General features: G+C 54.1%; 1 protein-coding gene across 3 annotated transcripts; it reads left to right on the forward strand.

Moving 5' to 3' along the window:
* The first annotated feature begins 8,218 nt into the window (after positions 1-8,218).
* CSF3R (colony stimulating factor 3 receptor) lies at positions 8,219-22,386 on the forward strand. 3 transcript variants are annotated; one of them, XM_037032617.1, is made up of 16 exons: positions 8,219-8,462; positions 11,799-12,017; positions 14,342-14,638; positions 15,584-15,707; positions 15,862-16,049; positions 16,883-17,052; positions 17,168-17,321; positions 17,420-17,499; positions 17,897-18,107; positions 19,025-19,213; positions 19,602-19,703; positions 20,331-20,477; positions 20,582-20,722; positions 20,927-21,020; positions 21,255-21,336; positions 21,761-22,386. In XM_037032617.1, exons 2-16 carry the CDS (start codon positions 11,954-11,956, stop codon positions 22,238-22,240), a joined length of 2,523 nt encoding a protein of 840 aa, XP_036888512.1. In that variant the 5' UTR covers positions 8,219-8,462; positions 11,799-11,953; the 3' UTR covers positions 22,241-22,386. The 3 variants fall into 3 exon arrangements, with proteins under 3 accessions (XP_036888512.1, XP_036888513.1, XP_036888511.1); XM_037032618.1 differs by lacking the exon at positions 8,219-8,462 and adding an exon at positions 9,362-9,786 and having other exon boundaries at positions 21,258-21,336; XM_037032616.1 differs by lacking the exon at positions 8,219-8,462 and adding an exon at positions 9,365-9,786.
* The last annotated feature ends 1,639 nt before the right edge of the window (positions 22,387-24,025 follow it).

Genomic DNA, 24,025 nt, shown 5'->3' on the forward strand with positions numbered 1-24,025 from the left:
TGGGAGGGGCACAAGTTAGCCAATAACAGATAGATAGGTAGGTAGGTAGACAGATTTATATATTAAAAAATATATTATATTATACATAAATTATTTATATATCAAATAAATTATTGTATATTAAATATGTGTTATATAATATATAACATATTGACTACATATATTATGAATATATTATGTCATGAATACAATGTGGTATATATTAAATATAATTGATATATATAATTGTTATATAATAAATAAATAAATATAAACAAATTTGGTAAAATGTTAAGGGTTTGGATGAAGTATAGACAGAAGTTTTCTGAACTATCCTTGTAACTTTTCTACAGACCAGATCTCAAAATTAAGAGCTTAAAAACACATACATATATAGCTACACATACTTATGTGAGGGCAAAAAATTACAATTACAATTTTCTCACGACATCCTTTGACCAAAAGTTTACCTTTTAAATCCACGAAGTCAAAAGCAACAGGAGGTCGGCACTGGCAAGTGCAGCGTCCAGCTGAGTCAGGGGAGGAATGGTCGTCGGGAGGTTGTGGGTGATGCGGAGCGATGTGAGGGAAGCCAGATTAGCTCGGGTGGTGACGGAGTGGCACTGGCGAATGCTGACAACTCTCTACAGTCATGTGGCTGGGAGTGGGCAGGAAAAGAGAGGGAAGTACCAAAAAGGAGATCATGTTGGAGGAACGGAAAGAACTGGTCACGGCGAAATGCCGCTGGCAGAACCTGAAGCAGGTGGCCCAGAAGCAGCATGGCGTAGGCCTAGCGGTTATGCACCCAGAGCGGGCGTCAAGCTGCCCGGGCTCAGAACCAGGTCTTGGCTCTGCTACTTTGCCGCTCTCTTGGTTTTCCCATCTTGGATATGGGGTAATGGTGACAACAGACCCTACCCCATAGAGCAGCCGTGAACACTAAGCTAATGAATGCAAAGTACTTAAAGCAGTGCCTACCACCCAGGAAGCACTCAGTAGAGGAAGTCATGATAGTTATCATTAGTACAAAAGCAGAGGGAGAAATGACGGTCAAGATCCCTAGGGAAACGGGAGGTGACGGTGAGGTCCATGTTGTTGCTATGGTATTGGTAGCTGAAGTGGAGAAGCCCCGCCAGATAACTGGACAGCCAGAGTGTGGGTCCTTATCCATGTAGCTGCTAAGGCCCCCGGATGGTGGTGTCAGGATGGCAGTGGAGAGGAGGACCATGGGGCAGGCATCCAAGTCAAGAGAGTGAGACCAAGTGACTAGAGGCTAGTTGAAGAGAGTGACGGGGAAGTAGAGGGTGACCACAGCTTTGCAGGCAATTCATATGAGGACACAGGAGCCACGTCTGGAGACAAGCCTGGGATGGATTAAAAGGAAATCCACCATGCCCCTGGCTCTTGTTTACCTGGACATTGGAAGAAAGAGCTGTCTCCAGTCATCAGGGCTGCTGGAAAGTGGTGTGGTGTCCTTAGGGATGAGGCGACAGAGGTGCTGTGAAGAGCCTGAGAATATGAAAAGTCTGCTTGTCAAAGACCATAACCACCTGGCTTTTTATTCACATGCTATCCTCATACCCAAGTGCAGGGTCTGGTTGATAGTAGGTGCTCAAAATCACTGGCTGGGTTAATGAGTTGGTGGGTGGACGGATGAGCGTGTGAGTGGCAGGTGGATGAATGAATGGGTGGGATGAGTGGATGGATGCGTGGATGGATGATGGATGAGTAGGTGGCTTGATGAGTTGAGTGGGTAGATGGATGGATGGGTGGATGAATGGGTGAGTGAGATGATGAATGGAAAGAAGAGTGAGAAAGTGGACCACAAGAGTGGGTGAATAAATTTGATAAACTGGGCATTCTAGGAAATATAGGTGAACAGGCTGGGAAGTCAGAGAGGTGATAGAGATAATATATCAGGCCTTCTCCAGAAGTCTAACTCACTCATAAAAACAGCTATATCTATAAGGAGACGGCAGAAGCCGTCATCCCTCTGCACCCTGGTGCCCCTGAGCCTGAAGGCTTCTCTGTGGGCAGAAGCCCCCCGCCTGTGGTCCCTGGGTCTAGACTGGAGGTCAGAGGACATGGGACTAAGGGAGCACTGGCTACCTCTGGGGACCCCCTTCCCTCTCAGGATCCAGGCCAGGCACCTCAAGAAGCAGGAGGGAGTGCAAACCCCAGTCATCACAGAAGTTAAGGGCCTGTTTCCACCTCTCTCTTGCGTTAAATAGGTCATTCGACTTCCGGCCACTTTCCTTGTAAGATTTTTAGGGAAAATTGCCCCTGCCTTCTCCCTCCCACTCCCCCGCCTCAGTTCTGTGGACACCTGAGCCAGCCTTGTGGCTCCAGCTCCCTCATCGAAGGAAGCCCACGAGCAGGGAAGAGCCTGGCCTGGCCTGGCCTGCAGATCCGCGCTTTATCGGCTGCCCCCAACCCACGTGCCACAGGGTTGCAGAGGAGAGAGGCTTCCTCCAAGCCAAGATAAGCATCTGAGCTTTATCTCACCTCAGCCTCTGATCCCACCCCAGCTCCCACCACCAGGACCACACCCCCTCCCCAGCCACATCATGGCAGGCCAGGCCCAGAGAGCAGAGATAAGGCCCCTGGGCTAGCCGACCACAAGCTCGGGGTGGGAGGTCTTCCCCTCACCCAGTGAAGCTAGAACTCTGCTTCCTTCCCTAGAGGTAAAGACCCCAGGAGGGCATCTGGGCAACTACCCCAGCCTTTTGGCAGCTTGGGGCCTGCCTTTCACCCTCCAGCACTCAGCATTGGTTACATCCCAATTAACTCATCTCTTGTTGGAGTGGGCACCAATCAAAGAAAGAAAACCTTGCCTGTCTGTGCACCAGGGAAGCAGGAGCATGCAGTGTTGCCTGCCAGTGGTTGGAAGAAACTTCTCCGGACCTTCAGACAGTTAACCTGATGGCCACTGGGGACCCCTCAGGCCGGAAGGCCCAAGTCCAACACCCCAGTTGTTCAGCGCCCTTTCACAGATACCTCCTCCATGCCAGGCCCCATCCTGGGTGCTTGGGCCACAGATCCAGTCACTGCCTTCACAGAGAACATGGGATTGATTCCATGCAAGCCGCACCCAACCCACCCTGGGAAAGCCAGGGGAGCTTCACAGAGGAGGTGATATGCAGCTGGGTTTTAAAGGGTGAAAGGGATTTTCTCAGACAGAGAAATAAGGAGAAAGGCACTCCAAGCAGCAGGAATGGTGTGGGGAAGAGAACGTCTCACAGGCCCGTGAAGAAAGAGCACATACAGGATTGGACAGTGATGGTAAATGGAATGGCTGGAATGAAGGGGAAGACAAGGTTGGGAAAGGGAGCAGGGAGAGACGAGGCCCCAGTGTCGAGGAGGATTGGGGCTGGTTTTGAAGGCCTCGAGGCCGTAAGGAAGACTTGGAACTCTATCCCATGGGCAGCAAGGAAACAGTGGAGGGTTTTCCGTTGGACTAGGGCTTGTGTTTCAGAAGAAGCTCTTCAGCTGAGTTGAGCAAAGGCAGTATCCCAGGGACAAAGTCAGGGGACCAGGAGGAGGGCTCTGGGGTCATTCCAAGGGGCACCAGTGGTGGTCTGACTCCTGAGATGGCAGTGAGGTAGGAGGAAAGGGGCAAAATCCACAGGGAGGGTTGACAGGCAGGATGTGGGGCACAGGGGGCCTAGAGAAGTCCAGGTCAAGTCCAGGTCAAATCCAGCTTTCCAGATGCCACGCAGCAGGACAGAAAAGCAGGTTTTCAGGAGAAAACGTGGAGGAGTTCAGTTGGGGGCCTGTTTAGTTTGGGATATCTGTGGAGTACCAAGGGTAGATGAGAATCTGAGAGGCAGGGCTGGGAGGTGCTACCCAAGGTTGTGCACGGTCGGTACCATCTCTGGGTCTAGAATGCAGGCCTGGTCCTACCTATCCCCACCACGCCATTCCCAGGCCTGGGCTTCCTCCTTCTACCTCTTTCATGGCTTCCATACACACTCTTCCCCTCCCAACCTCCATGCGTTTGCTCTTCCTTCCTTCCTCTGTACAAATCCTACCCATCCCTCAAGTTCCAGCTAGGGTCCCACCTCAACCCAGGGCCTGGAGTAAAGATCCAGGCCCAGAGGCAGGGGAGGAGAGCGGGGGATTATGACAGCAAGTGCAGAGAACTGATTTAGAGCCCACCTCTGCTGCAAGCTGGCTGTGTGACATGGGGTAGGTCACTTTCCCTCTCTGGGCCTGTTTCCCACCCCTTTCAAAGGAGAATTAGGAAAGGCCCTTGGCCACAGGGAGCTCACAGTCTAGAAAGGACCATAAGGCAAAACATGATCAGTGACTTTAGAAGTATATCGAATGCCTGAATTATGCACATGGGGAGAAGTTTCTGGAGAAAGACTGAGTGGTGTTTTCTCTGAGCCTTGAAGAATGGATGGAAATTCAACAAGTAGAGATAGAGGCAGAGGCGAGCACCCCAGGCAGAGAGAACAACCGGTGCGGGCAGGCAGAGAGTTCGGGGTGTGTTCAAGGAAGGATGAGTATTGAGATTCTGGTTTCTTTCTGAGTCAACAGTTCGGGCTTTTTGTAAGCTGGCAGCCCAAGCCAGGCAGCCTCCAGTAAACACCTGTTTGCACAATCGAGGTCACACACAGGGAGGTGTTTGCACAATGACCTGTTTACACAATCTCAGCCGACTGCTGTATTCCAGCCAAGCCAACCCCTGGTGGACGAGCACAGCCACCATTTCCGGGTACTCACCCTGGCTGGCCCACCTGCTCCTGCCTGGGCCCCTCTAGAACAGGCGGCCCCTCGCTCCACCCAGAAACCCCACACGTCATGTGCAATAACAGAAACTGAAACCCTCCATCAGACCCTCCTCAGGGCTCCCTAACTGGGGTTTTCCAGCCCACTGAGGACACTCTGTCCAACGCAGGACAGGGCGGGGCCAGAAGTGCCAGAGGAGGAAGTATCCACAAAGCAGGCACTGGGGGTGTGTGGAGGGGATGACTCCACATCTGTCTCCTGCTTTCCATCTCACCAGAGTAAACATTTATTGAGCATTTACTACGTGCCTGGCTCCATTTCACAAGCATCACATGCATTAGTTCACTGATTTCTTTCAAGAAACCCATGAAGCAGAATCTACTATATTCCTCATTTTAAAGATGATGAAAATGAGACTCAGAGAGGTTAAACAACTTACCCAGGGTCATAGGGCTAGTAAGTGGCAAACTCAAGAAGTCTGACTCTTCAGCCCCTGCTCCTCACCTCGCTACACTCTCATGACTCGGCCTGAAGTCTAAGTTTCACCTCAGCGCTGCACCTCCATTTCCTGACGCAGGTCCAAAGTGGAGAATGCAGCGCAGAGGGGATCAGTAAAACCTTGTTCTGAAATACTGAACTATACAGGGAGTGAAAAAGAACGGAATTTTGTTGAACACCTATTATGTGCTGGTTATTGTGCAAGGCTCCCATAGCTCATTTAATCCTCTGAAAACCCCTGGGAGGCTCCTTATCCCTGAGGCAGATAAGAAAAATGGTGCTTGAAGAGGGTAAACAACTTCTCCAAGCTTCCACGGCCCAGTAATACGGCCCAGTAATACGCTGAGAATCCCCTGCCTGGAGGCAGAGATGGTTTCCACCCTCAGGGAATTCACAGCCTAACGGAGGAGGCAGACAGCCCACAGGCCACCGCAGTACGGCAGGATCACCAGGAAAGACACTCAGAGCAGACTGTTCGTCGGAGCTGCCTCGTCGTAGGGCAGGACTGCCCAGCGTCGCTGGAGGTAAGGGGATCAGCGAGAACAGACAGGGGTGTTCCAGAGCCTGAGGCAGGTGGGAAAACATCAGCGAATTCTGCATGACGTGTGTGACTAGAGCGTGAAGTGGTCGCCTGGAGAAATGGAGACAGACAGGCAGAGGGAGGAGGTGTTGAATCTCAGGGGATCGTGATTGTCCGATTAAAGAGTTAGGATGGGAGGAAGGTACCCGGAAGAAGGAGGACCAGCGTGGTCAGGTGTGTGCGTGTAGGACACTCACTCTGCAGGGCGCTGGCAGAGAGCGGAGGAGCCCAGCAGGCAGGTTGGTGCATCCCTGTGAAGGGTGCGGAGACCTGACAAAGGCAAGGAGAGGAGGTGGAGTCAGCGCGGTGGACAGGACAGGGCTCCATAAAGGCAGGCACTAAAGCTGTTTTTGCACACCCCTGTACCCGGGCAGCTGCTCTGGGACCATGTTTTCCGAATGATGAACAAAAGGCCCATTCTCCTTCATTCTGAACTGCTTGGTGTGGGAATGTGGAGAGGGGGTGTGAGGAAGGACTCCTGGGTCCCTGGTCCGGTGAATTGGGGGAGGTAGGGATGGTGCCTGATTCACCAAGATGAGGCGCGTGGGGGTTGGGAATGGGTTTGGTGAGGTGGAGGAAGATCAGTCCATGCATTCAACAAGCCTATCTCGAGGGCTCACTGTGGGACAGGCAGTGTTGTACATGCTCCAGATAATGTTTTAAGTAAAATAGACTAAAATCCTTGCCTTCATGGAGCTTCCACACTGCTGGGAGAGGAGGGGCGGGAGCAGCCAATGTCAGATGGGGAAAGGGGTACAGGGGGAAAAAGAAGTAAGGGGTAGGAGGCTGCAACTTTTTTTAAAGGGTGGTGTCAGAGAAGGCCTTGATGAGAAGGTGATATTTCAGCCAAGACCGGAAGGAGAGGAGGGAGTGACCCATAGCATTATTCGGGGCGGGGAAAGAGTCCAGGCAGAGAAACAGAAAGTGCAAAGACCCTGAGGCTGGAAAGGAAGCCTAACAAGTTCAAGCAACAAGGAAAACAGAGAGGGGAGCAGAGCAGGAAGGGGAGAATTATAGGAAAGGGATCAGGGAGAGAACGGAGATACCCCGTGTTGAAGAGGACCTTGCCGATCACTGGGACGGGTTGGACTTTGACGCTGAGTGAGGTGGAAGCCGCTGGGGGTCCAAGCAGAGGATGACATGAACCGACTTCCGCTTGGTCAGCATCGCACCGGCTGTAGGTGGCACCGCGGACAGGCGGAGGGATGAGGATGAGCGGAAGCAGGAGACCAGGGGCAGGTCATCCCAATGACCTAAGTTTAAGTGATACTGATATTTTCCAACTTTTTATCATAAAAATATTCAAACGTAGAGCCAGATTGAACTTTACAGTGAATGTCCGTCTACCCAGGACTTGGGTAATTCTGTCGAAAGAATCCATGGGACTTGCTGAGCCTGCAGGGCCTATGAGACATCTCCGGGGAGGTGCCGCAGGCGGCCGGGTATCTCACCCTGGAGCCAAACTGCAGCCCAGGTCTACCCCGTCACACCAGACTCAGAAAGCCCATTGTTTCCGAAAGGATCATAGGTTATGGACACTCTGCTAGTCCGCTGGGACCTAACCTTTATTAAAATGTTGTAAATCCAATACACTATGAATAGTCTGACACTTCTTCAGGAAAAGGCACTGAAAATTATAAACAATTGCAAGGGAATCATAGGTGTAGACAATGAAAGATATAAAATGTAGTCTAGCTCACTCAATCCAAAAAATGGGCACACCCCAGCTGGTGTGAATCAGTTGGTTGGACGTCATCCCACAAACCAAAAGGTCACTGGTTCGATCCCCGGTCAGGACATGTGCCTGGGTTGTGGGTTCAGGCCCAGGTTGGAGCGCACACAGAAGGCAACTGATAGATGTTTCTCTCTCACTTCAATATTTCTCTCCCTCTCTTTCTCCTTTCTTTCTCTCTAATATCAAAAATAAAATCAAAATTATTTTAAATGTTTGGTTTAGCTAGCAGAATCCTTGTGCTTCAACATTACTAACTTCCGGTGAGCAGATGAAGTCCTGAGCCTCATGGGTCTTCCCTCTGTGGTCCCAGAGCCCCCATTTCTCCATCTGCTCAATCTACAGGCAATGATGGAGAATACGCTGTGAAGAGGGGGGCAGTGAGGAAGGTACTTTGTCTCACAAAATTCCCTGCAACCTGGAAGCTGCCCCCCTGAGTGTTGTGATCAGGGCCCCGAGGTTGGTGCCAAAAAGAGGCTTAGAGCTGAGCAAACCTTCCAGCCAGGGCCTGTCTCTGAGCGATGCTCCCCCAAGGCAAGGGGCATGGGAATGGCCCCCCGCTGGGTTGGAGCCTGGGCCGACTGGGCCTCAAAGCTCTGAGGTCAGGAAATCCGGAGACAGAGGAGCAAAGAAGGGGAACATCGTTGCCACATCCCCTAGCCCCTTTAAGACCCCCGAGGCAGGAAGGCTGCCCAGGCCTCACCAGCTTCCCTCCCAGGCTCCTTCCTGGGAGGAAGGGGCTGCCTGTGCCGCAGCAACAGGGCAAGGGAGGGAAGGAGGCTGGCAGGTGTTGCAATCCACAGTCCCCCGGCCTGTCAGAGGCCAAGCCATTAACGACAGGGCTGGGGAGAGAAGCCAGACTGCAGCTGTTTTCAGGAACTTGCCTAAAGAGAGCAGAGACCAGGGAGGCCAGGCGGCTGCAGGGCTGCAGGCTCCAGCGTGAGTAGCGGGGCCCCGGGGAGAGCTGAGCCTTGATGAGGGCTCCCAGTCCTGTGGCCACTCCCTGCCCCGAGCTCTGCCAGCACACAGGGGGCCCAAGCCTGGGACCAGAGCTCCTGCCTTTCGAGCTTGTCCCTTGGAACCAGGAGCCCCGGACACTAAGTCTCTTTCCTAGAGATGTCCCCACTTCGGGGGGAGGGGGACATTGCATCAGGTAAGTCACGAACAGCCCTATCTGAGGACACCGAGGTGGGCCCAGGGAAGGGCCTAATTGTTTTCCCTCTCAGCGTTGCCGCCTCTCGGAGCCTCTGCGTCTCCACCCCTCCCTGTCTCTAGCTCCGTATCATTGACGCTCCATTTCTCTTTCTGTTTCAGCCCCTCTCTGGCTTGCCTGTGCTCCGAGTTCTTTCTGTCTCGGAGTCTCCATGTGCCTCTCTCTGTCTCTCACGTTTCCCTCTGTCTTTAGAATCTCAGACTCCCTTGGGTATCAGACCATTTATCAGCCTCCAAGTGCCTCAGTCTCTCTGCTGTCAACATCCTTGTCCCTTGGGCTCCTTCCTCTCCCTGTCTGACTCCGTGCCTCTCCTGCCTATCTTTGTCTCCACGGGTCCCTCTCTGTCACTTCAGCCTGTGTGAGTGACTTCACATGCTTCATCTTTCTGCCTTCTGTGTCTCTGTCTCTCTGAACCGAATCTGGGAAGGTCTCTTCCCCTGTTCATTCCCAGCTCCCTCCTCCCTCCCCCCTTCATCCCATAGAAACAATGTCCAGGTGAACTAGAGGAGAAAGCACAGGCAGAGAGGGGTGTGAACAGGAGAAGGGAGGGCACGGGGAGAAGGCTGAGTGGAGGGACAGAAGAGGGAAGCAGAAAGCGGGGGTGTGTTGCAGGACTCCACAAGCAGTGCAGGTTGCTGGGACCCGGGAAGAGTCCAAAGTGCCCAGAGGAGATGCTGGAGCCAACGGAAGACTGGAGGGTCACGGAGCTGCAAGTAGGGGGCCCAGAAACGGGAGTCTTGCAGCCACGCAGCATGACCTAGACAAAAAAGAGGGGCAGTCCCCACAGGCTGTGACCACACAGCCCTTAGGCAGAGCAGGGGGGCACTCAGCCACGCTGGGTTCCACAAGGTGGTGCCCAGCTTCACAGCACGTGAAAATAACAGAGTTATTGAGTGCTGTCTCCTTGCAGGCTCCGTGCTGAGAGCTTTTGTCACGGATCATCTGGTTTCATCCACACCGCAGCCCTGAGAGTGAGTGCTATTATTATCCCTCTTTCACAGATGGGAAAACTGAAGCTCAGAAAGTAACTTGGCCAAGGTCACGGAGCTGGTAAGTGGCAGCGCTGTGATTCAGACCGGCTGAGCTGACTCACAGCTGGGCTCCCAGCCCCTCTGCCCCAAGAGAGGAGACCACGCTCCAACGGGCCCCGATCTCACTCAGCTGGGCTGGGGGCACCCCAGGCAGCCATGGGGGACCAGGGACTGATGCCAAGGGTGCCAACACTCAGCAACTCAGGGGGAGTAACACCTGGCCTTTGGGGTTTGAGGTTTGGTGGCCCATTCTGGATGGGAGCCAATGGCAAATGGTCCCTCACTGGGCGTGGCTGGGCCTGAAGCTGACTGGTGCAGCAGGTCTGAGGAGGCTCAAAAGCACATAGAGGTAGAAACCAGAGCCCCCAAATCTGGGCCAAAGAGGCTAAATCTTCCCCAGCAAGTGTGTGGGGGTGTGGGGAGACAATCAAACGGCATGCTGTAGTGAGAAGGTTGCCAACCACTGACTGGCAGACTGAGGGGCTGTGAAAAATGGGGCAGGTTTCTCACTACCACAAAGCTACCTGGCTGAGTGGCAAGCGGAGGCTGGAATCCAGCTTCTTCTCCACTGGCCTGGTCCTGGTGTGGGGCTGCATCTGGCCAGAGGGGCACTTTTCTCCCGATTGGCAAAAAAAGTGGCTTGTGGGCCAGCAATATGAGCAGATCCTGCAGTATGAGCAGATAGACTAGGACAAGGTGTCAAACTCAATTTCACCAGGGGCCACATCAGCCTCACCATTGCCTTCAAAGGGCCGAATGTAACTTTAGGACTATATACATGTAACTCCTCCTTAACTAGGGGCAAGGATCTCAGCACTGCCACTGGATAAAACAAGGTGGAGAGCCGGATTCAGCCCTCTGGCCTTGTGTTTGCCGCCCGTGGACTAGAGGTTTGGTTTGGTTAAGGGCCCTACAAGCGAGTAAACAGTCTCTGGTATCTGGCCAGTTCTTGTTCACACCTCTGTGTGGGAGGGAGAGAAGGGAGAGAAGCTTTCTCTCTTGTGAGCACAGGGGATCTCCCGGGACACCGCCTGTGTTTTTGTGGATGTACAGGCTGGCTCGTCAGCAACTCCCACTGGCCTGCCACCAAGAGTGTCGGTTAGTGCGGGGGGATCGGGTGTCTGGACCCAAGACCCCGACGGGATCAGAGCGGGGGGTTAGGTGGGAAGCCCACCCCCAGCATACTTCCTGAGCTTGGAACTAGCTCCGTTCCAATGCTCCCTCCACCCGGGGAACTGTCACCGTGACTACGGGACACCTGGCCCTGGGACACCGGGTCCCAGAAGGCCTCCAGAGGTCTGTGCTCAGAATGTGGGGTGTATTAGACACCTTGCGTGTCCCTCCCCTGCACCCTTTTCCCTTCAGCCATTGCCAAGGCTTCCCACAGGTGTAAGCCGACAGCCCCTTACTTCAGCTGCTCCATGGAGTTGTCCCTGTTTGCCAGGGAGCATGTCTGACACTTCTGCCGTGGCTCACCCTGGAGGACCTGCCTCATACTCACGCATGAGCAACCTGGGTGTGCCAGGCGGTTAATACCCCAAGGGACATCCCTAGACCAATGGGGACAGGTGTCAGTGGATAAATGTTTCCATCTTCCCTCCCATTCAAGGGACAAACTGTCCCTTGGGTGGACACTTCTGAGGTGTGTACACAGATCCTTGGAGAGTTCCAGCAAGATTGAGTCCCAACTGTTCATAGAGGCGGCGACCAGCTTGATGGGTGACCTGCCCTTGCACTGGTTTTCCCTTCTTACCCGTTTCATTCTCCCTACTCCTTCACTCTGTTCCCGGGATCTCCCTAAAATAAACTACCCACAGGCAAGCCCTCACCTCAGGCTCCTCTTTTGGAGTGGGGCGGGCAGCTAAGACAGAAGGGAAGGGGAGACAGTGCTGTTCCTTGCTCCTCCTTTCCCTGCTCTCCCCTGGAAGGCAGTATAACAATAGCAGTGGCTGTCACTCATAGCCATTTCCTGTGTGTCAGGTCTTCTTTCCAAAGCCCTGTGTAGTAAATGCTATTACCCCCATTTTGCAGACAAAGAAACTGAGGCTCACGGAGGTCAAGTAACCTGGCCAAGGCCACATTGTGGCAGAACGAGGATTGAGCTCGGCTCTGACTCCAAAGTCCAAGACCTTAACCATCCCCCCACCCCACCCCACCCGCCTGCATGTGAACGCCCAGCCGGCACCATGGTGGGGCTTGGAGCCTGGAGCCTGCCCACAGCTGCTCTGATCCTCCTGCTGCTCCCCAGAAGTGAGTGGGGCTGGGGCTGGGGGGCTGGGGTGAGAGGGGAGTTACAGGGAGAGATATCGGGGGTAGAGGACAGAATGAAGTCCCCGAACTGACACACTGCCCAGGGAGTTCCTAGAAAATCCCTAATGAATCAAGAGTGGACCACAGATATGGGATAGCCGGGCTCCTGTCCACAGACTTTGAGGAAGGTGAGAGGCTGAGCAGGTCAGCCTGGAAAAGGCCAGAGTCCCCAGATCCTGTCTGCAAGTTTCTGCTAGGCTGTCAGCAGGAACCTCTGACTTCTGTGAAGTCTTCACGGGCAGCAAAGGGATCAGGGCAGGAGCCATAGGAGGTAGGTTTCATCCTGAAATAGGAAGCCCAGGCAGAGTTCTCCTACTATCAACACTCTGTCTCAAGAGGTGGAGACCCTCCCATCTCTGGGGGTACACAAGTTGAGGCTAGGATTGACAGGGATCTTGCATGACAGGGGTCAGCAAACTTTGTCTGACAGTAATATTCAGGCTTTGCAGGAACAGGCAGTCTCTGTTGCATGTTCTTATTGGATTTAGGTTTGGTTTGGTTTTATCCCTTTAAAAATGTAAAAGACCACCCCAGCTGGTGTGGTTCAGTGGATTGAGCACTGGCCTATGAACCAAAGGGTCACCAGTTCAATTCCCAGTCGGGGCACATGCCTGGGTTGTGGGCCAGGTTCCCAGTAGGAGGCGCATGAGAAGCAACCACACATTGATGTTTCTTTCCCTCTCCTTCTCCCTCCCTTCCCCTCTCTAAAAATAAATAAATGAAATCTCTTTTTTTTTTAATGTAAAAGACCTTCTTAGCGGGCAGGCCATACACACACAAACAGCAATCCTCGCCCTGTTGTCGAGGACATAGCATCAGGTGGAGTTTTGAAGTGAGCAGTTTTGCAAGGCTGCTTCCTGTCTGAGATTCTGAGTCTGGGAAGTGGTGAGACCCCATGAACTTGCTCTGTGACCCCAGACAAATTGTTCCTTTTCTTAGAGCCTCAGCATCCCCAACAGGAAAATGGTCCAAAGGACGCGTGAGAGAGAAGGCACGGTGGGCAAAGGGCAGTGCTTTATTCAATACCTATGCACCTCGGGCTAGGCTGTGCTAGGCACTGGGAATGCAGAAGTGAGCAAAACAGGCAACATCTCCGGCCTCGGGGAACCTATGGTCTAGCTGGGGACACAGACAAGCAAGTAACCACATGACTCCAGAAGTATGGAGGATATTCAGAGCTTTAGGAAAGCTCAGGGGGCTTGGCCTGGTCTGGTTGGTCAGTGCCTGGTCTGGCTCTCCTCAAGATGCCTAAATGTTAACCAGGTGAAAGAGGGGTGGGAGGAGAAGAGCACCTCAGAAAGCAACAGCAGATGCAAAGATTCGGAAACTGAAGAGAGCATGGTGTGTTCAAGGAGTAGCGAGAAGCCAGGGTGACTGGAGCTGAGAGAGGCTGGCCTGAGCTGGAAGTGGGAAGGTCAGACGGCGGCAGGCAGGCCACGCGGGCCATGAGAAGGTGCTGGGTCTTTATCCTAATCATGGTAGCAAATACCCACCAGTCAGATACTGTTCCAAGTGCCTTATACACGATATCGCATCGACTGACTCCAGCAACACTGAGGTAGAGACTATTTGTGTCCCCACTTTATAGATGAGAAACCTGAAGCACAGAAAGCATCAATAACATACCAGCGTCACAGAGTTCCTAAGCAATAGGATCCGGCTCTAAACCTAGGCAGTCCAGTCCCAAAATCTCTTGCTCTTATCCATCCCTCGATGCTGCCTTTTGGAGCAGTAACGCGCTGCTGAAGTGCTGTGGTCGAGGTGTGGAAACACAATCAGATCTGAGTTCTGAAAAGATTGCTGTGGCTTCAGGGTTCTTATCACTCTAATCACTGCTTTCACCATCCTCGGGGAGGGTTCCAGGGAGGGGTGTAGACTCTATCTGGTCGTGTGCTGGAGCAGGCTTGCAAGAGCTAATTGTGCACACCTCTTCTTCCCAAGTTCACATTCAGTGAAGTTGTGCCGGTAGCTTGCAATCCGCTGCAGTGGGAATATTTCACCAGGGAAAGCAGCCCATACTACACATCGGGATCACTCTGCCTCTGCATAGCCAGCTGATGAGCTTTCGCCTACACTTCACTACCTCTGTCTCCTCCCCAAGAGCCTCCCACAGTCCCAAACACAGCTCCCCATTCCAGCTCCTACATCTTGGGGGGTGAGGCAAAAAGGGGGAGGGCCCTGAGTCTAGGAGTACAAAGTCCTAGCCTCCAGCCCAGCTCTGCCAGGCAGAGGAGTCACGTGTGGCCCCCTGTCTTCCATCCCAGGCCTGGAGGAGTGCGGGCACATCAGCCTCCCGACCCGCATTGTCCACCTGGGAGATGCCGTCACGGCCTCCTGCATCATCAGCCAGAACTGCAGCCACCTGGGCCCAGAGTCACAGATCGTGTGGAAATTGGGGACAGAGCTTCAATCCGGGGGGAGGCAGCAGCACTTGCCGGATGGGACCCAGGAATCCACCATCACCTTGCCCCACCTCAACGACCCACGGGCCCTTCTGTCCTGCTACCTGCGCTGGGGCCACAGCCTGCAGATCCTGGACCAGGCTGAGCTGCAGGCAGGCTGTGAGTCCCTGCAGCCATCCACCCGCTCTGCCTCCAGTGCCCGCCTGCCAATACCAATAAGAGCTATTCTTCCTTGAGCTCTTGCTCAATAAGCACTTTATGGGCTCGACATTAGGTCATCTTCCTTCCTAGTGGATTGTGCTGTTTAGCCCCATTTCTCAGATGAGGACAGTAAGGTTCAGAGAGGGTAAGCAATGGGCTGAATGAAGGTCACAGACTGGTAAGGATGGACTGAAGATTGGCAACAGGCAGTGTGGCTTGGCCGCCTGTATAGTGACTGCTGCTCTCCGTGGCTGCCGTGTACGCCCGACCCCCAGCCACAGGAGGGTGTGTCTGGGGAAGATGTTCCCTCCCAGCCGGGCTTGCTCCCAGCTTCTCCCCCACCCCAGCTGCAGCCTTCTGCACACATTGTGAAGAATGGAGTTTGAGCCAAGCCCACACCTAAGAAAAAACAAAGACAGACAAGGTTGTTATATAAGAATCAGTAATAGTAGATAGAGCTAATGCTTACATAGCACTTACTAAGCGCCAGGCACTGCTCCGAGCACTTGACATTAGTAAGTCACTCATCCCTTACAAGAACCGTAGGGGTAGGTATATTACCATTTACCCCATTTTACAGAGCAGGAAATGAAGCAGTTAAGGGACTTCGAGATCACACAGCTGATGAATGGCAGGACCAGGATGAAAACCCAGACTCCACTCTGTCACTGTTGAAGGGGGTGCAGTTGAGGGGGTCGAGGTTCCCTGATGCTTGTCCCTGGGCGTGCCTGTAACTCGGTTTCCCCAAAGGCCGCACCCCCGGCCTTTGAGCAAGAGACAGGCGGATAAACAGAGTGACCCCAGAGGGAATGGCCCCGAGCGGGGAAACAAAGCCAGCTGGTCCCAGTGGCAGCTTCCCCAGTGGTCCTACCCAGACCCTCACGCTCCCTATCCTGTGCGCAGACCCTCCGGCCACGCCCCACAACCTGTCCTGCATCATGAACCTCACCACCGACAGCCTCACCTGCCAGTGGGAGCCAGGACGTGGCACCCACCTGCCCACCAACTTCACCCTAAAAAGCTTCAAGTGAGTAGGGGTCTCCGCTCCAGCTCCGTTCCTTGGGGTCCTGGGGTGGGGCACAGGGAGGACCATGGGGGTGGAGGAGGCCGGAGCAAAGATGGCAGGGAGAAGGGGGCCTTGGTGTCCCCTCTGCTGACACCCACACCTGGCCCGCTGGCAGGAGCCGGGGCCACTGCCAGGTCCGAGAGGAAGCCATCCCCGACTGCGTGCCTGAGGACGGGCAGAGCCGCTGCTCCATCCCCCGCAAGCATCTGCAGCTCTACCAGAGCATGGGCATCTGGGTGCAGGCGGAGAACGTGCTGGGGACCCGGGAGTCCGTGCAGCTGTGCCTGGATCCCATGGACGCTGGTGAGTGACGCACCGGGTTGGGGGGGGGGGGGGCAGAGGCCTCCTCCACNGGCACCGGGTTGGGGGGGGGGGGAGAGGCCTCCTCCACAAAGGACAGACCCAGAGAGGCACCAAGAGGGAAACACAGACCCAGCAACGGACAGACAGACCCTGGGAGACCTAGAGATAGAGAAGGGGGACGGAGACCAGGCGGGTGCAGCTGCAGGCAGAGGAACGGAGAAAGCGCAGGCTCAGAGACACCCATTATTAATGCTTTCGGCAAATTTCCTGAAGCGCCGCCTATGTGCTAAGGCACTGTTCTGGGTGCGAGGGATACAGCAGTGAACAAAAGGGCAAAAATCCTGTCCCTGGAACGTTACATCCTAAGGGGCAAAATAAGTAAAATAGAATGTCGCTGAGGGTAAGTGTGATGGGGAAACTGAAGCAGGGGAGGGACAGGGAGAGCTGGGGGTGGGGAGCAGTCGCTATTTCAGTAGGTGGTCTGGAAAGGCCTCACTGAGAAGGTGACATCTGACAAGATCCTTGAAGGAAATGAAGGAGTAAGGCACTGGAAACATGGAGGGACAGTATTGCAGGGAACAACCAGGGCAGAGGCCCTGGGGCAAGACAATGAAACAGACCTGGAGAGAAAGACACATATTCAGAGACAGGCCACAGAACCACGATGACATAGAGATGCAGAGACGCAGAGAGGGCAAGGAAGAAGGACACAGGGACCACATGGATGGAGAGCCAGGGAGAAAAATGGAGCCATAGGCAGGGGGAAGTAGGAGCCAAGGCAGTGCCCCATACAATGGGGCAGAGAAAGGGCCTGACCAGCCCTCTCCTTGCAGTAAAACTGGAGCCCCCGACACTGTGGGCCCTGGACCCCAGCCCTGAGCTGGCCAAACCCCAGCCGGGCTGCCTGCAGCTGCGCTGGGAGTCACGGAAGGAAAGCCTGTACATGGAACAGAAGTGTGAGCTGCGCCACCAGCCACAGCTCAGAAGAGTCGGCTGGACCCTGGTGAGGTGGAGGGCCACCTCAAGAGCCTGGGGTGGGGTGGCTGAGGAGAGAGTCAGTTGAGCTGGCCCTGAAGGGCACAGGAATCCAGGCTCAGACCCAGGTCCTACCCCACCAGGTGGGACCCCTGCCCTCCAGCAGCCTCCAGCACAAGCTCTGCGGGCTCCTCCCTTCCACAGTCTACACCCTGCAGATGCGCTGTATCCGCTGGCCCCTGCCTGGCCACTGGAGTGATTGGAGCCCCAGCCTGCAGCTGACCAGTTCACTACAGGGTAAGTGGGCAGGGCGGGGCTGGGAGCAGCCGTCAGGACCCAGGCCCGCCTCCAGGGCCCTCCCTGCCCAGCACCCCCTCCTCTCACTCCATCCACAGCCCCCAGCATCAGACTGGACACATGGTGGTGGCAGAAGAAGCTGGACCCCAGGACCGTGGATGTGCAGCTGTTCTGGAAGGTGACCCCCTCTGAAAGCCACCCCTGAGACCTCCTTCAACCCACACAGACCCCTGTGGGCTGGGGCTCAGGAGTCTGCCCGGTCTGGGAGGCTTGGACGCATTTGCATGAGATTTGCATGCAACTCTGCATGTGCCTAAGAAGCAGGGCAGTGCCCTTCTGGACTCACCTATAGCAAAGGGTTGGCTCGGGGAATAGTTGAGTGCCTGCTGCACACACCGACTCGCTTCTCCCCTCCTAGGACCTGGCACAGGGCAACAGAGGGAGGGAGGGAGGGAGCCTCCCACCCAGCCTGGAGGGCTCAGCTCCTGTTGTCCAGCAACCCCATCTAGAAGCTCTCCCCCACTCAGGGTAAGATGGGCATCCCCCTTATCTTTTTCCTCCTGTGCCCACCACAGCCGACGCCCCTGGAGGAAGGCAGCGAGCAGATCCAAGGGTACCTGGTCTCCTGGAGACCCTCAGGCCAGGCTGGAGCAGTCCTATCCCTCTGCAACACCACGGAGCTTAACTGCACCTTCCACTTGCCTTCCGAAGTCCAGGAGGTGGCCCTTGTAGCCTATAACACCGCTGGGACCTCTCCTCCCACCCCTGTGGTCTTCTTGAGGAAAGGTGAGGGGGGCGGCAGCTAGGAGAGCATGGTGTTTAAGCATGTACATCTGAAGGCTTGACTGCCTGGGTTCCAACCTAGTCCTGTTGCTTGCTAACAGTGTGACCTGGGCAAGTTACTTAACCTCCCTGGCCTCTGCTGACTCATCTAGCAAGTGGGGATGATAACAGCACCCACCTCAAAGGGTTGGCATGAAGATTACATGAGCTAAGGCATGCGCCTGGCACCAAGCAGCTGCTCGCTAGGCGAGAGCTATGACCATCAGGAGCCCGACCCAGGTTAAGCTGGTGGTGGCGCCTGCACACAGTCCATCCTGCCGAGCGAGACAGGAGAGAAAGCCCGTCTGCGGTCTGTGCTTTCCCAGCTGCGGCACGGTCCCTTAGCAAACTGCTCATTCTCCAGGGGTCAGCTGCCGCCACCCCCAGGGTCCCCTGAACATGGGTCCTCACAAGGTGAAACTGACAATAACAAAAGCTAATATTCCCGCTGACTAGCCAAACGACCTTCGATGTTACTTAATCTCTCTGTGTATGTTTTCTCATTGACAAAACAGGAGCAGCAGTAGTGTGCCCCCCCACCCTGCACCATGGGACTTAGCACACACCAAGGACTATACCGGGCACATACCAAGAACTACACAGTGATAGTTAGGTTTGTGATTGTCGAGCAACGCTCTACACCAGGCACCACATACTAGGCTTGTCCCACGCATCATCTCACCTAATCTGCACCAAAACCCTGTGAGGGAAGAACTTTTATCATCATTTCCATTTAACAGATGAGGAACCTGAGGCTCAGATGTTAACTTGCTCAAGGTCACCCAGTTTGTAAACAGCAAAGCCAGGATTTGAACCCAGGTTTCTGGCTCTAGGGCCTGCTTTCTTTTCACCTCCATTCCATCTTCTTCTAATGTCTACAGGCCCGCCTCTGGGTGGACTCCATACCGTGGCCAGAGACCCCCACAGCCTCTGGGTGGGCTGGGAGCCCCCCAGCCCTCAGCCTCGGGGCTATGTGATTGAGTGGGGTCCGGGGCCCCCCAGCCCCAGTGGCAGCCATAAGACCTGGAAAACGGAGCATAATGGCAGCATTGCAGGGACCCTGCTGCAGGGTGAGGCGGCCCTGGGTGGGGGCAGGTGGGCGGGGCTGGGAGGTGGGGAGGCGGAGGGCCAGGGGCAACCTGAACCACCCCAACAAGCAGATTCCCGAGTCTTCCATGATCCTTCACTGGTCTCACCTTATATATGCAGAATCAGGAAGTTCTTCTTACAGTCTAACTGGATCCTCTCTTGCTACAGCCCTGACTCTGCTACCTTTCTAGTTCTCTTTCCCAATTTTTTTCCCCTCACCCCTACCAAATGACCTGCAGAAGAGACTGCAGAGGCCAACCCTGCAGTGTGACGCCCAGGTTATCCCTCACGAGAGGTCTGAGGTCAGCCTCTGAGGGTCAGCAGAGTTTATCCCCTAATCAGGGTGCCTATCCCCTCCTCTCTCTGCAGAGAACATCAGGCCCTTTCAGCTCTATGAGATCACTGTGACCCCTTTGAACCAAGGCACCATGGGAACCTCCCAGCACATCTACGCCTACTCCCAAGAGACGGGTTCGTCAGCCACCAGGCCCCTTCTCAGAACCCTCTCCTCTCTCTCTAGTCCTGCTGGGGCCCCAAGAATCAGGACTGAGGGAACATCTCCTTCCTCCCCTCTGTCTGGCCCAGACATGGTTCCTCCCAATCCTGAGATTGCCCCAAGCTTACGCTGGACCCTGGCGTAAGCAGCTAGAAAGAAGTCAGGTGGTGGGGTGATAGAAATTAGGCAGTGAGTTCGGCAGAATTCAGGGAGCAAGTCTGGCAAAAATCAATCAGTTGTCCTGACAGAAATGAGGTGCCACATGGGATAGAAATAGAGAGAGGGCCTGGCATAAATTCAGAGAGTGAGTGGCAGAAATTGAAGACTGAGTCAGGCAAAGAGGCCTGGCAGCAATCAGGGAGCAGGGCTTCGGAGCCAAAGAGAAGCAGGTTCCGACCCTGCCCGGCTCAGCCACTTTTTAGCTGATGGGATTCAGTCAAAGTTCCTGAAAAAATGAGGCTTGGACACAAGTCCCCTGGGACTCTCTTCTGTCATGCACCCGGCGCTACGTCCCCGTTCTAGGGTCTGGGGAGCCACAGGAAGTCCCGCTGGGCCTTCCACTCTGCCCCCCATCAACCCTGCACTTCTCTCTCCTCTGGCAGCCCCCTCCCATGCCCCAGAGCTACATCTGAAGCACATTGGCAAGACATGGGCCCAGCTGGAGTGGGTGCCCCGGGCCCCTGAGCTGGGGAAAAGCCCCCTCACCCACTACACCATCTTCTGGACCAATGCTCAGCACCAGTCCTTCTGTGAGTCTATCCTCAACCCCAGAATGCCCAGGAGGGGGTGCTCAGCAGCCAAGGAGAGAGCCTCAGCCTCCAGGCCCAGGCTAACCATTCTCTTCTACTCCCAGCCACCATCCTTAACGCTTCCTCCCATGACTTTGTCCTCACTGACCTGGAGCCTGCCACCTTGTACCACGTCCACCTCATGGCTACCAGCCAGGCAGGGGCCACCAACAGCACAAGCCTCACCCTGATGACTTTAGCCCCAGGTAAGGGGAGAAGGGGGCTGGACAGACAAGGTCAACAGGGAGGGTGTCTCATGGAAAGGATCTCCATTTTGGAGTAGACTGGGCTTGTCTGGATCTCCTGGTCCGAGGAGGAGACCCAGCGCTTCCCTCGGATCCCAGTCTGAGGGAAGCGGTCCAGCCTTACTAGTGTGAACGCTCACCTCTTTGGCTTTCCCCTCATCCCAGGGGAGTCCAAGCTGCACATCATCCTGAGCCTGTTCAGCCTCCTGCTCTTGCTCGTCTGCCTCTGTGGGGCTGCCCGGCTCTGCTGCAGACCCAGGTGAATCAAGAGACCGGAGACCCTGATACCCCTCCCCACCAGAAAGTGCAGGCCGGAGTGGGCCAACCCTTCCCAGCCTTCCCAGGCCTCACGGCCCATGTCCGGGAGTCAGGTCCCCACCTTCTCCTCTCTGCCCTTAGCAGCTATCCCTTCCGCTGCTGGGAATGGGTGTAAGAAAGGATGGAAAGATGTGAGGGCATGCCTGACCCTGCCTTCGCCTGCCCCCTTCTCCAGCAGGAAGAATCCCCTCTGGCCAAGTATCCCAGACCCAGCCCGCAGCAGCCTGGGCTCCTGGGTGCCTACCACCATGGCAGAGGTGAGAACTCTGGAGGAAGAAGGACATGGGGCTGGGGGTGTTGGCCCAGGCTCAAAGCGAAGGGATGCCCCTCTGGGAATGATACTCAGGTCTTCCCTTCACTTCCTGGCAAGATGCCCTCCCTTTTTAAGTAAAGCAGACCTGAGTTTGCATCCAGTTCTACCCATTTCAAAGGCTCAGACATCTCACTGTGAAATGGGACTAATCCCACACAGAATCGCTGGGGAGAGGAACCAAGCTAAGTCTGAACAGCACCTAACACGTATTATGAACACATGAGGTATTCTGCAGGTGCAATGCTTCGAGTTCCAGCAGAGGGCAGTGGGAAGGTCCCCACTCAGGACCTTCCCCAACTCAGGAAGGGGCAGTGGCTGGGCAGACATCTGAAAGGAATCATGCCCTTGCTACCTGTCCTTTTGTGCAGGAGGCCTTCCAGCTGCCCAGCCTCTGGGACCCCAGCTTGCCACCCATCACCAAGATCACGGTTCTGGAGGAGGAAGAGAAGAAGCCAGGGCCCTGGGAGTCCAATGACAGCTCAGCAACCAGTAGTCTTCCCACCCTGGTCCAGGCCTATGTGCTCCAGGGGGACCCAAGAGCACCTTCTATGCAGCCCCAGTCGCAACCTGGCAGCAGTGACCAAGTCCTTTACGGACAGGTGCTAGGCAGCCCCACCAGCCCAGGACAAGGGCACTACATCCGTTGCGACTCCACTCAGCCTCTCTTGGGGGGCCTCACCCCAAGCCCCAAACCCTATGAGAACCTCTGGTTCCAGAGCAGCCCACTAAGGACCCCAGAGCCTCTAGTCCCAAACCAGGAGGATGACTGTGTCTTTGGGCCACTGATTGACTTCCCCCTTCTGCAGGGACTCCAGGTCCATGGGGTAGAAGGGCTGGGGGGCTTCTAGGGTTTCCTGGGATGCCCCAGACTGTCTGCCTCAGGAAATGCAAAGACACTCCCAGTTCCCCTGAGGCCTAGTTCCCCTGAGGCTCCTGGCATGCCTCTGCCACGCTCTCACTGTCCATGGGCTGGGCCTCCCTTTTTTTTTTTTTTTTTTTAGAAAGAAGGGAAAGGAGGGAGAAATAGAGGGAAACATTCATGTGTGGTTGCCTTTCATGTGTCCCCTACTGGGGACTAGACAGCAACCTAGGCATGTGCCCTGACTGGGAATCAAACCAGTGACCCTTTGGATTGTAGACCAGCACTCAATCCACTGAGCCACATGAGCCACGGCCCTCCCACTTTGAAGGGCAGAGACTGTTTCATCCAGCCTGCCTACTGATCTTTTGTGCTTATTTCCTGCAATTTCAGTCTCTCAAACTGCTTTATGGTTTGGTTTAGTTTGGGTGTTATTTTGAGGAACACTGCATGTGCCTGAGTCTGGGCTCTTTTTCTTTTCAGAGGGGCGGAGGGATGCACCCTTCAAAAGGCTGGTTGGTTTATTTTTCCTTCATTCATTCAGTCAACCAGAACCCCATGTGGCAGCAGGGACTCAAAAATGACACAGCTCAGTCCATCCTCAAATAGCTCCCACGCTAGTGGTGGAGACTTGAAAACAGGTAACTGGGACACAGTGGCCAAGGTACCTGGAAGTAGTCACAGAGCAGGATACAGACCTCAGAAAGTGGTAACCCCTGTTGGGAAAATATAATTAAAAACAAAATCTCCCACCAACCTAGAAAACCTCTCTAGAAGGAGAGAACAGGAAGAAAACAGTTTTATTATTGAATGAGCATCAAGCCAAAATGGGATGCGTATCACAGGCAATTAGAGGGCTTGCAGAGACAGAAAGAAATGGTACTTTTACATAGCCAGGTGGATATGACTTCTTGCACACATTTTCTCAAAACAAACAATAGTTCTCAAGCAGGACTTGACAGAACCATTAGTCACACAGAAATCATCCTCAATTCACCTGGCAGATGGGGCCCTCACCGGTGTTTGCTAATTGCATTTATCCAAAGGAAAAATAAATCTCTCCTATCTTTATGAAAGGAGGTAGTTTGCAAGTTGGAACTAGGCACCAGGTGAAGTTAGGCTCCTACGTCCCTCAGAAGATGGGAGCTAGGGGCACTGTCTTCCTTAAAGATTGCATTTCAAAGAAATGGCTCTGAGGGCCTCGAGAAAGACATTTCTGGGTTGTAAAACTGGCAAGAGGCTTACTTAGCTCTAGCTATTAAAGAGATTTACATACATTTCAAAAGGGCAAAAAACATTCACAATTACAAGTATTCTTTTCCCCTTTTTTTGCATGAAGAATTAAAATTTATTTTTCCTACTTTCAATTTGTATTTGTTCTTACACTTCACATTTCACAAATATTATCACAGCTAATACTTACTGAGTGCTCACTATATAAGGGGTGCTTCGCACACAAGTTCCTCAGTCCATCCTCTAACAACCTGAAAAGGACATGCTGTCATTACCATCCTCATTTGATGGATGAGTTCACGGTGACCCAGAAAGGATGAGTGAGTTGCCCACACAATCGCAGTGAGTAAATGGCGGCGTTAGGATTCCAACCCAGAGCTGTCTGATTCCACAGCCAGCGACCTTCACCATCAGGCTACAAGGCTGCCAGAGAGGAGACTTAAATCAAGTCGTTCTACTGGGCCTCATCCTGGGTTTGGGGGTGAAAGGGATGTTGAAACACTAGATTCGGGGGGAGAAGGGTACCACAGACCTCAAGGCT

The sequence above is a fragment of the Sturnira hondurensis genome, unplaced genomic scaffold, assembly GCF_014824575.4.
Source record: "Sturnira hondurensis isolate 20B ecotype Veracruz unplaced genomic scaffold, ASM1482457v3 Scaffold0021490, whole genome shotgun sequence".
Taxonomy (NCBI): domain Eukaryota; kingdom Metazoa; phylum Chordata; class Mammalia; order Chiroptera; family Phyllostomidae; genus Sturnira; species Sturnira hondurensis.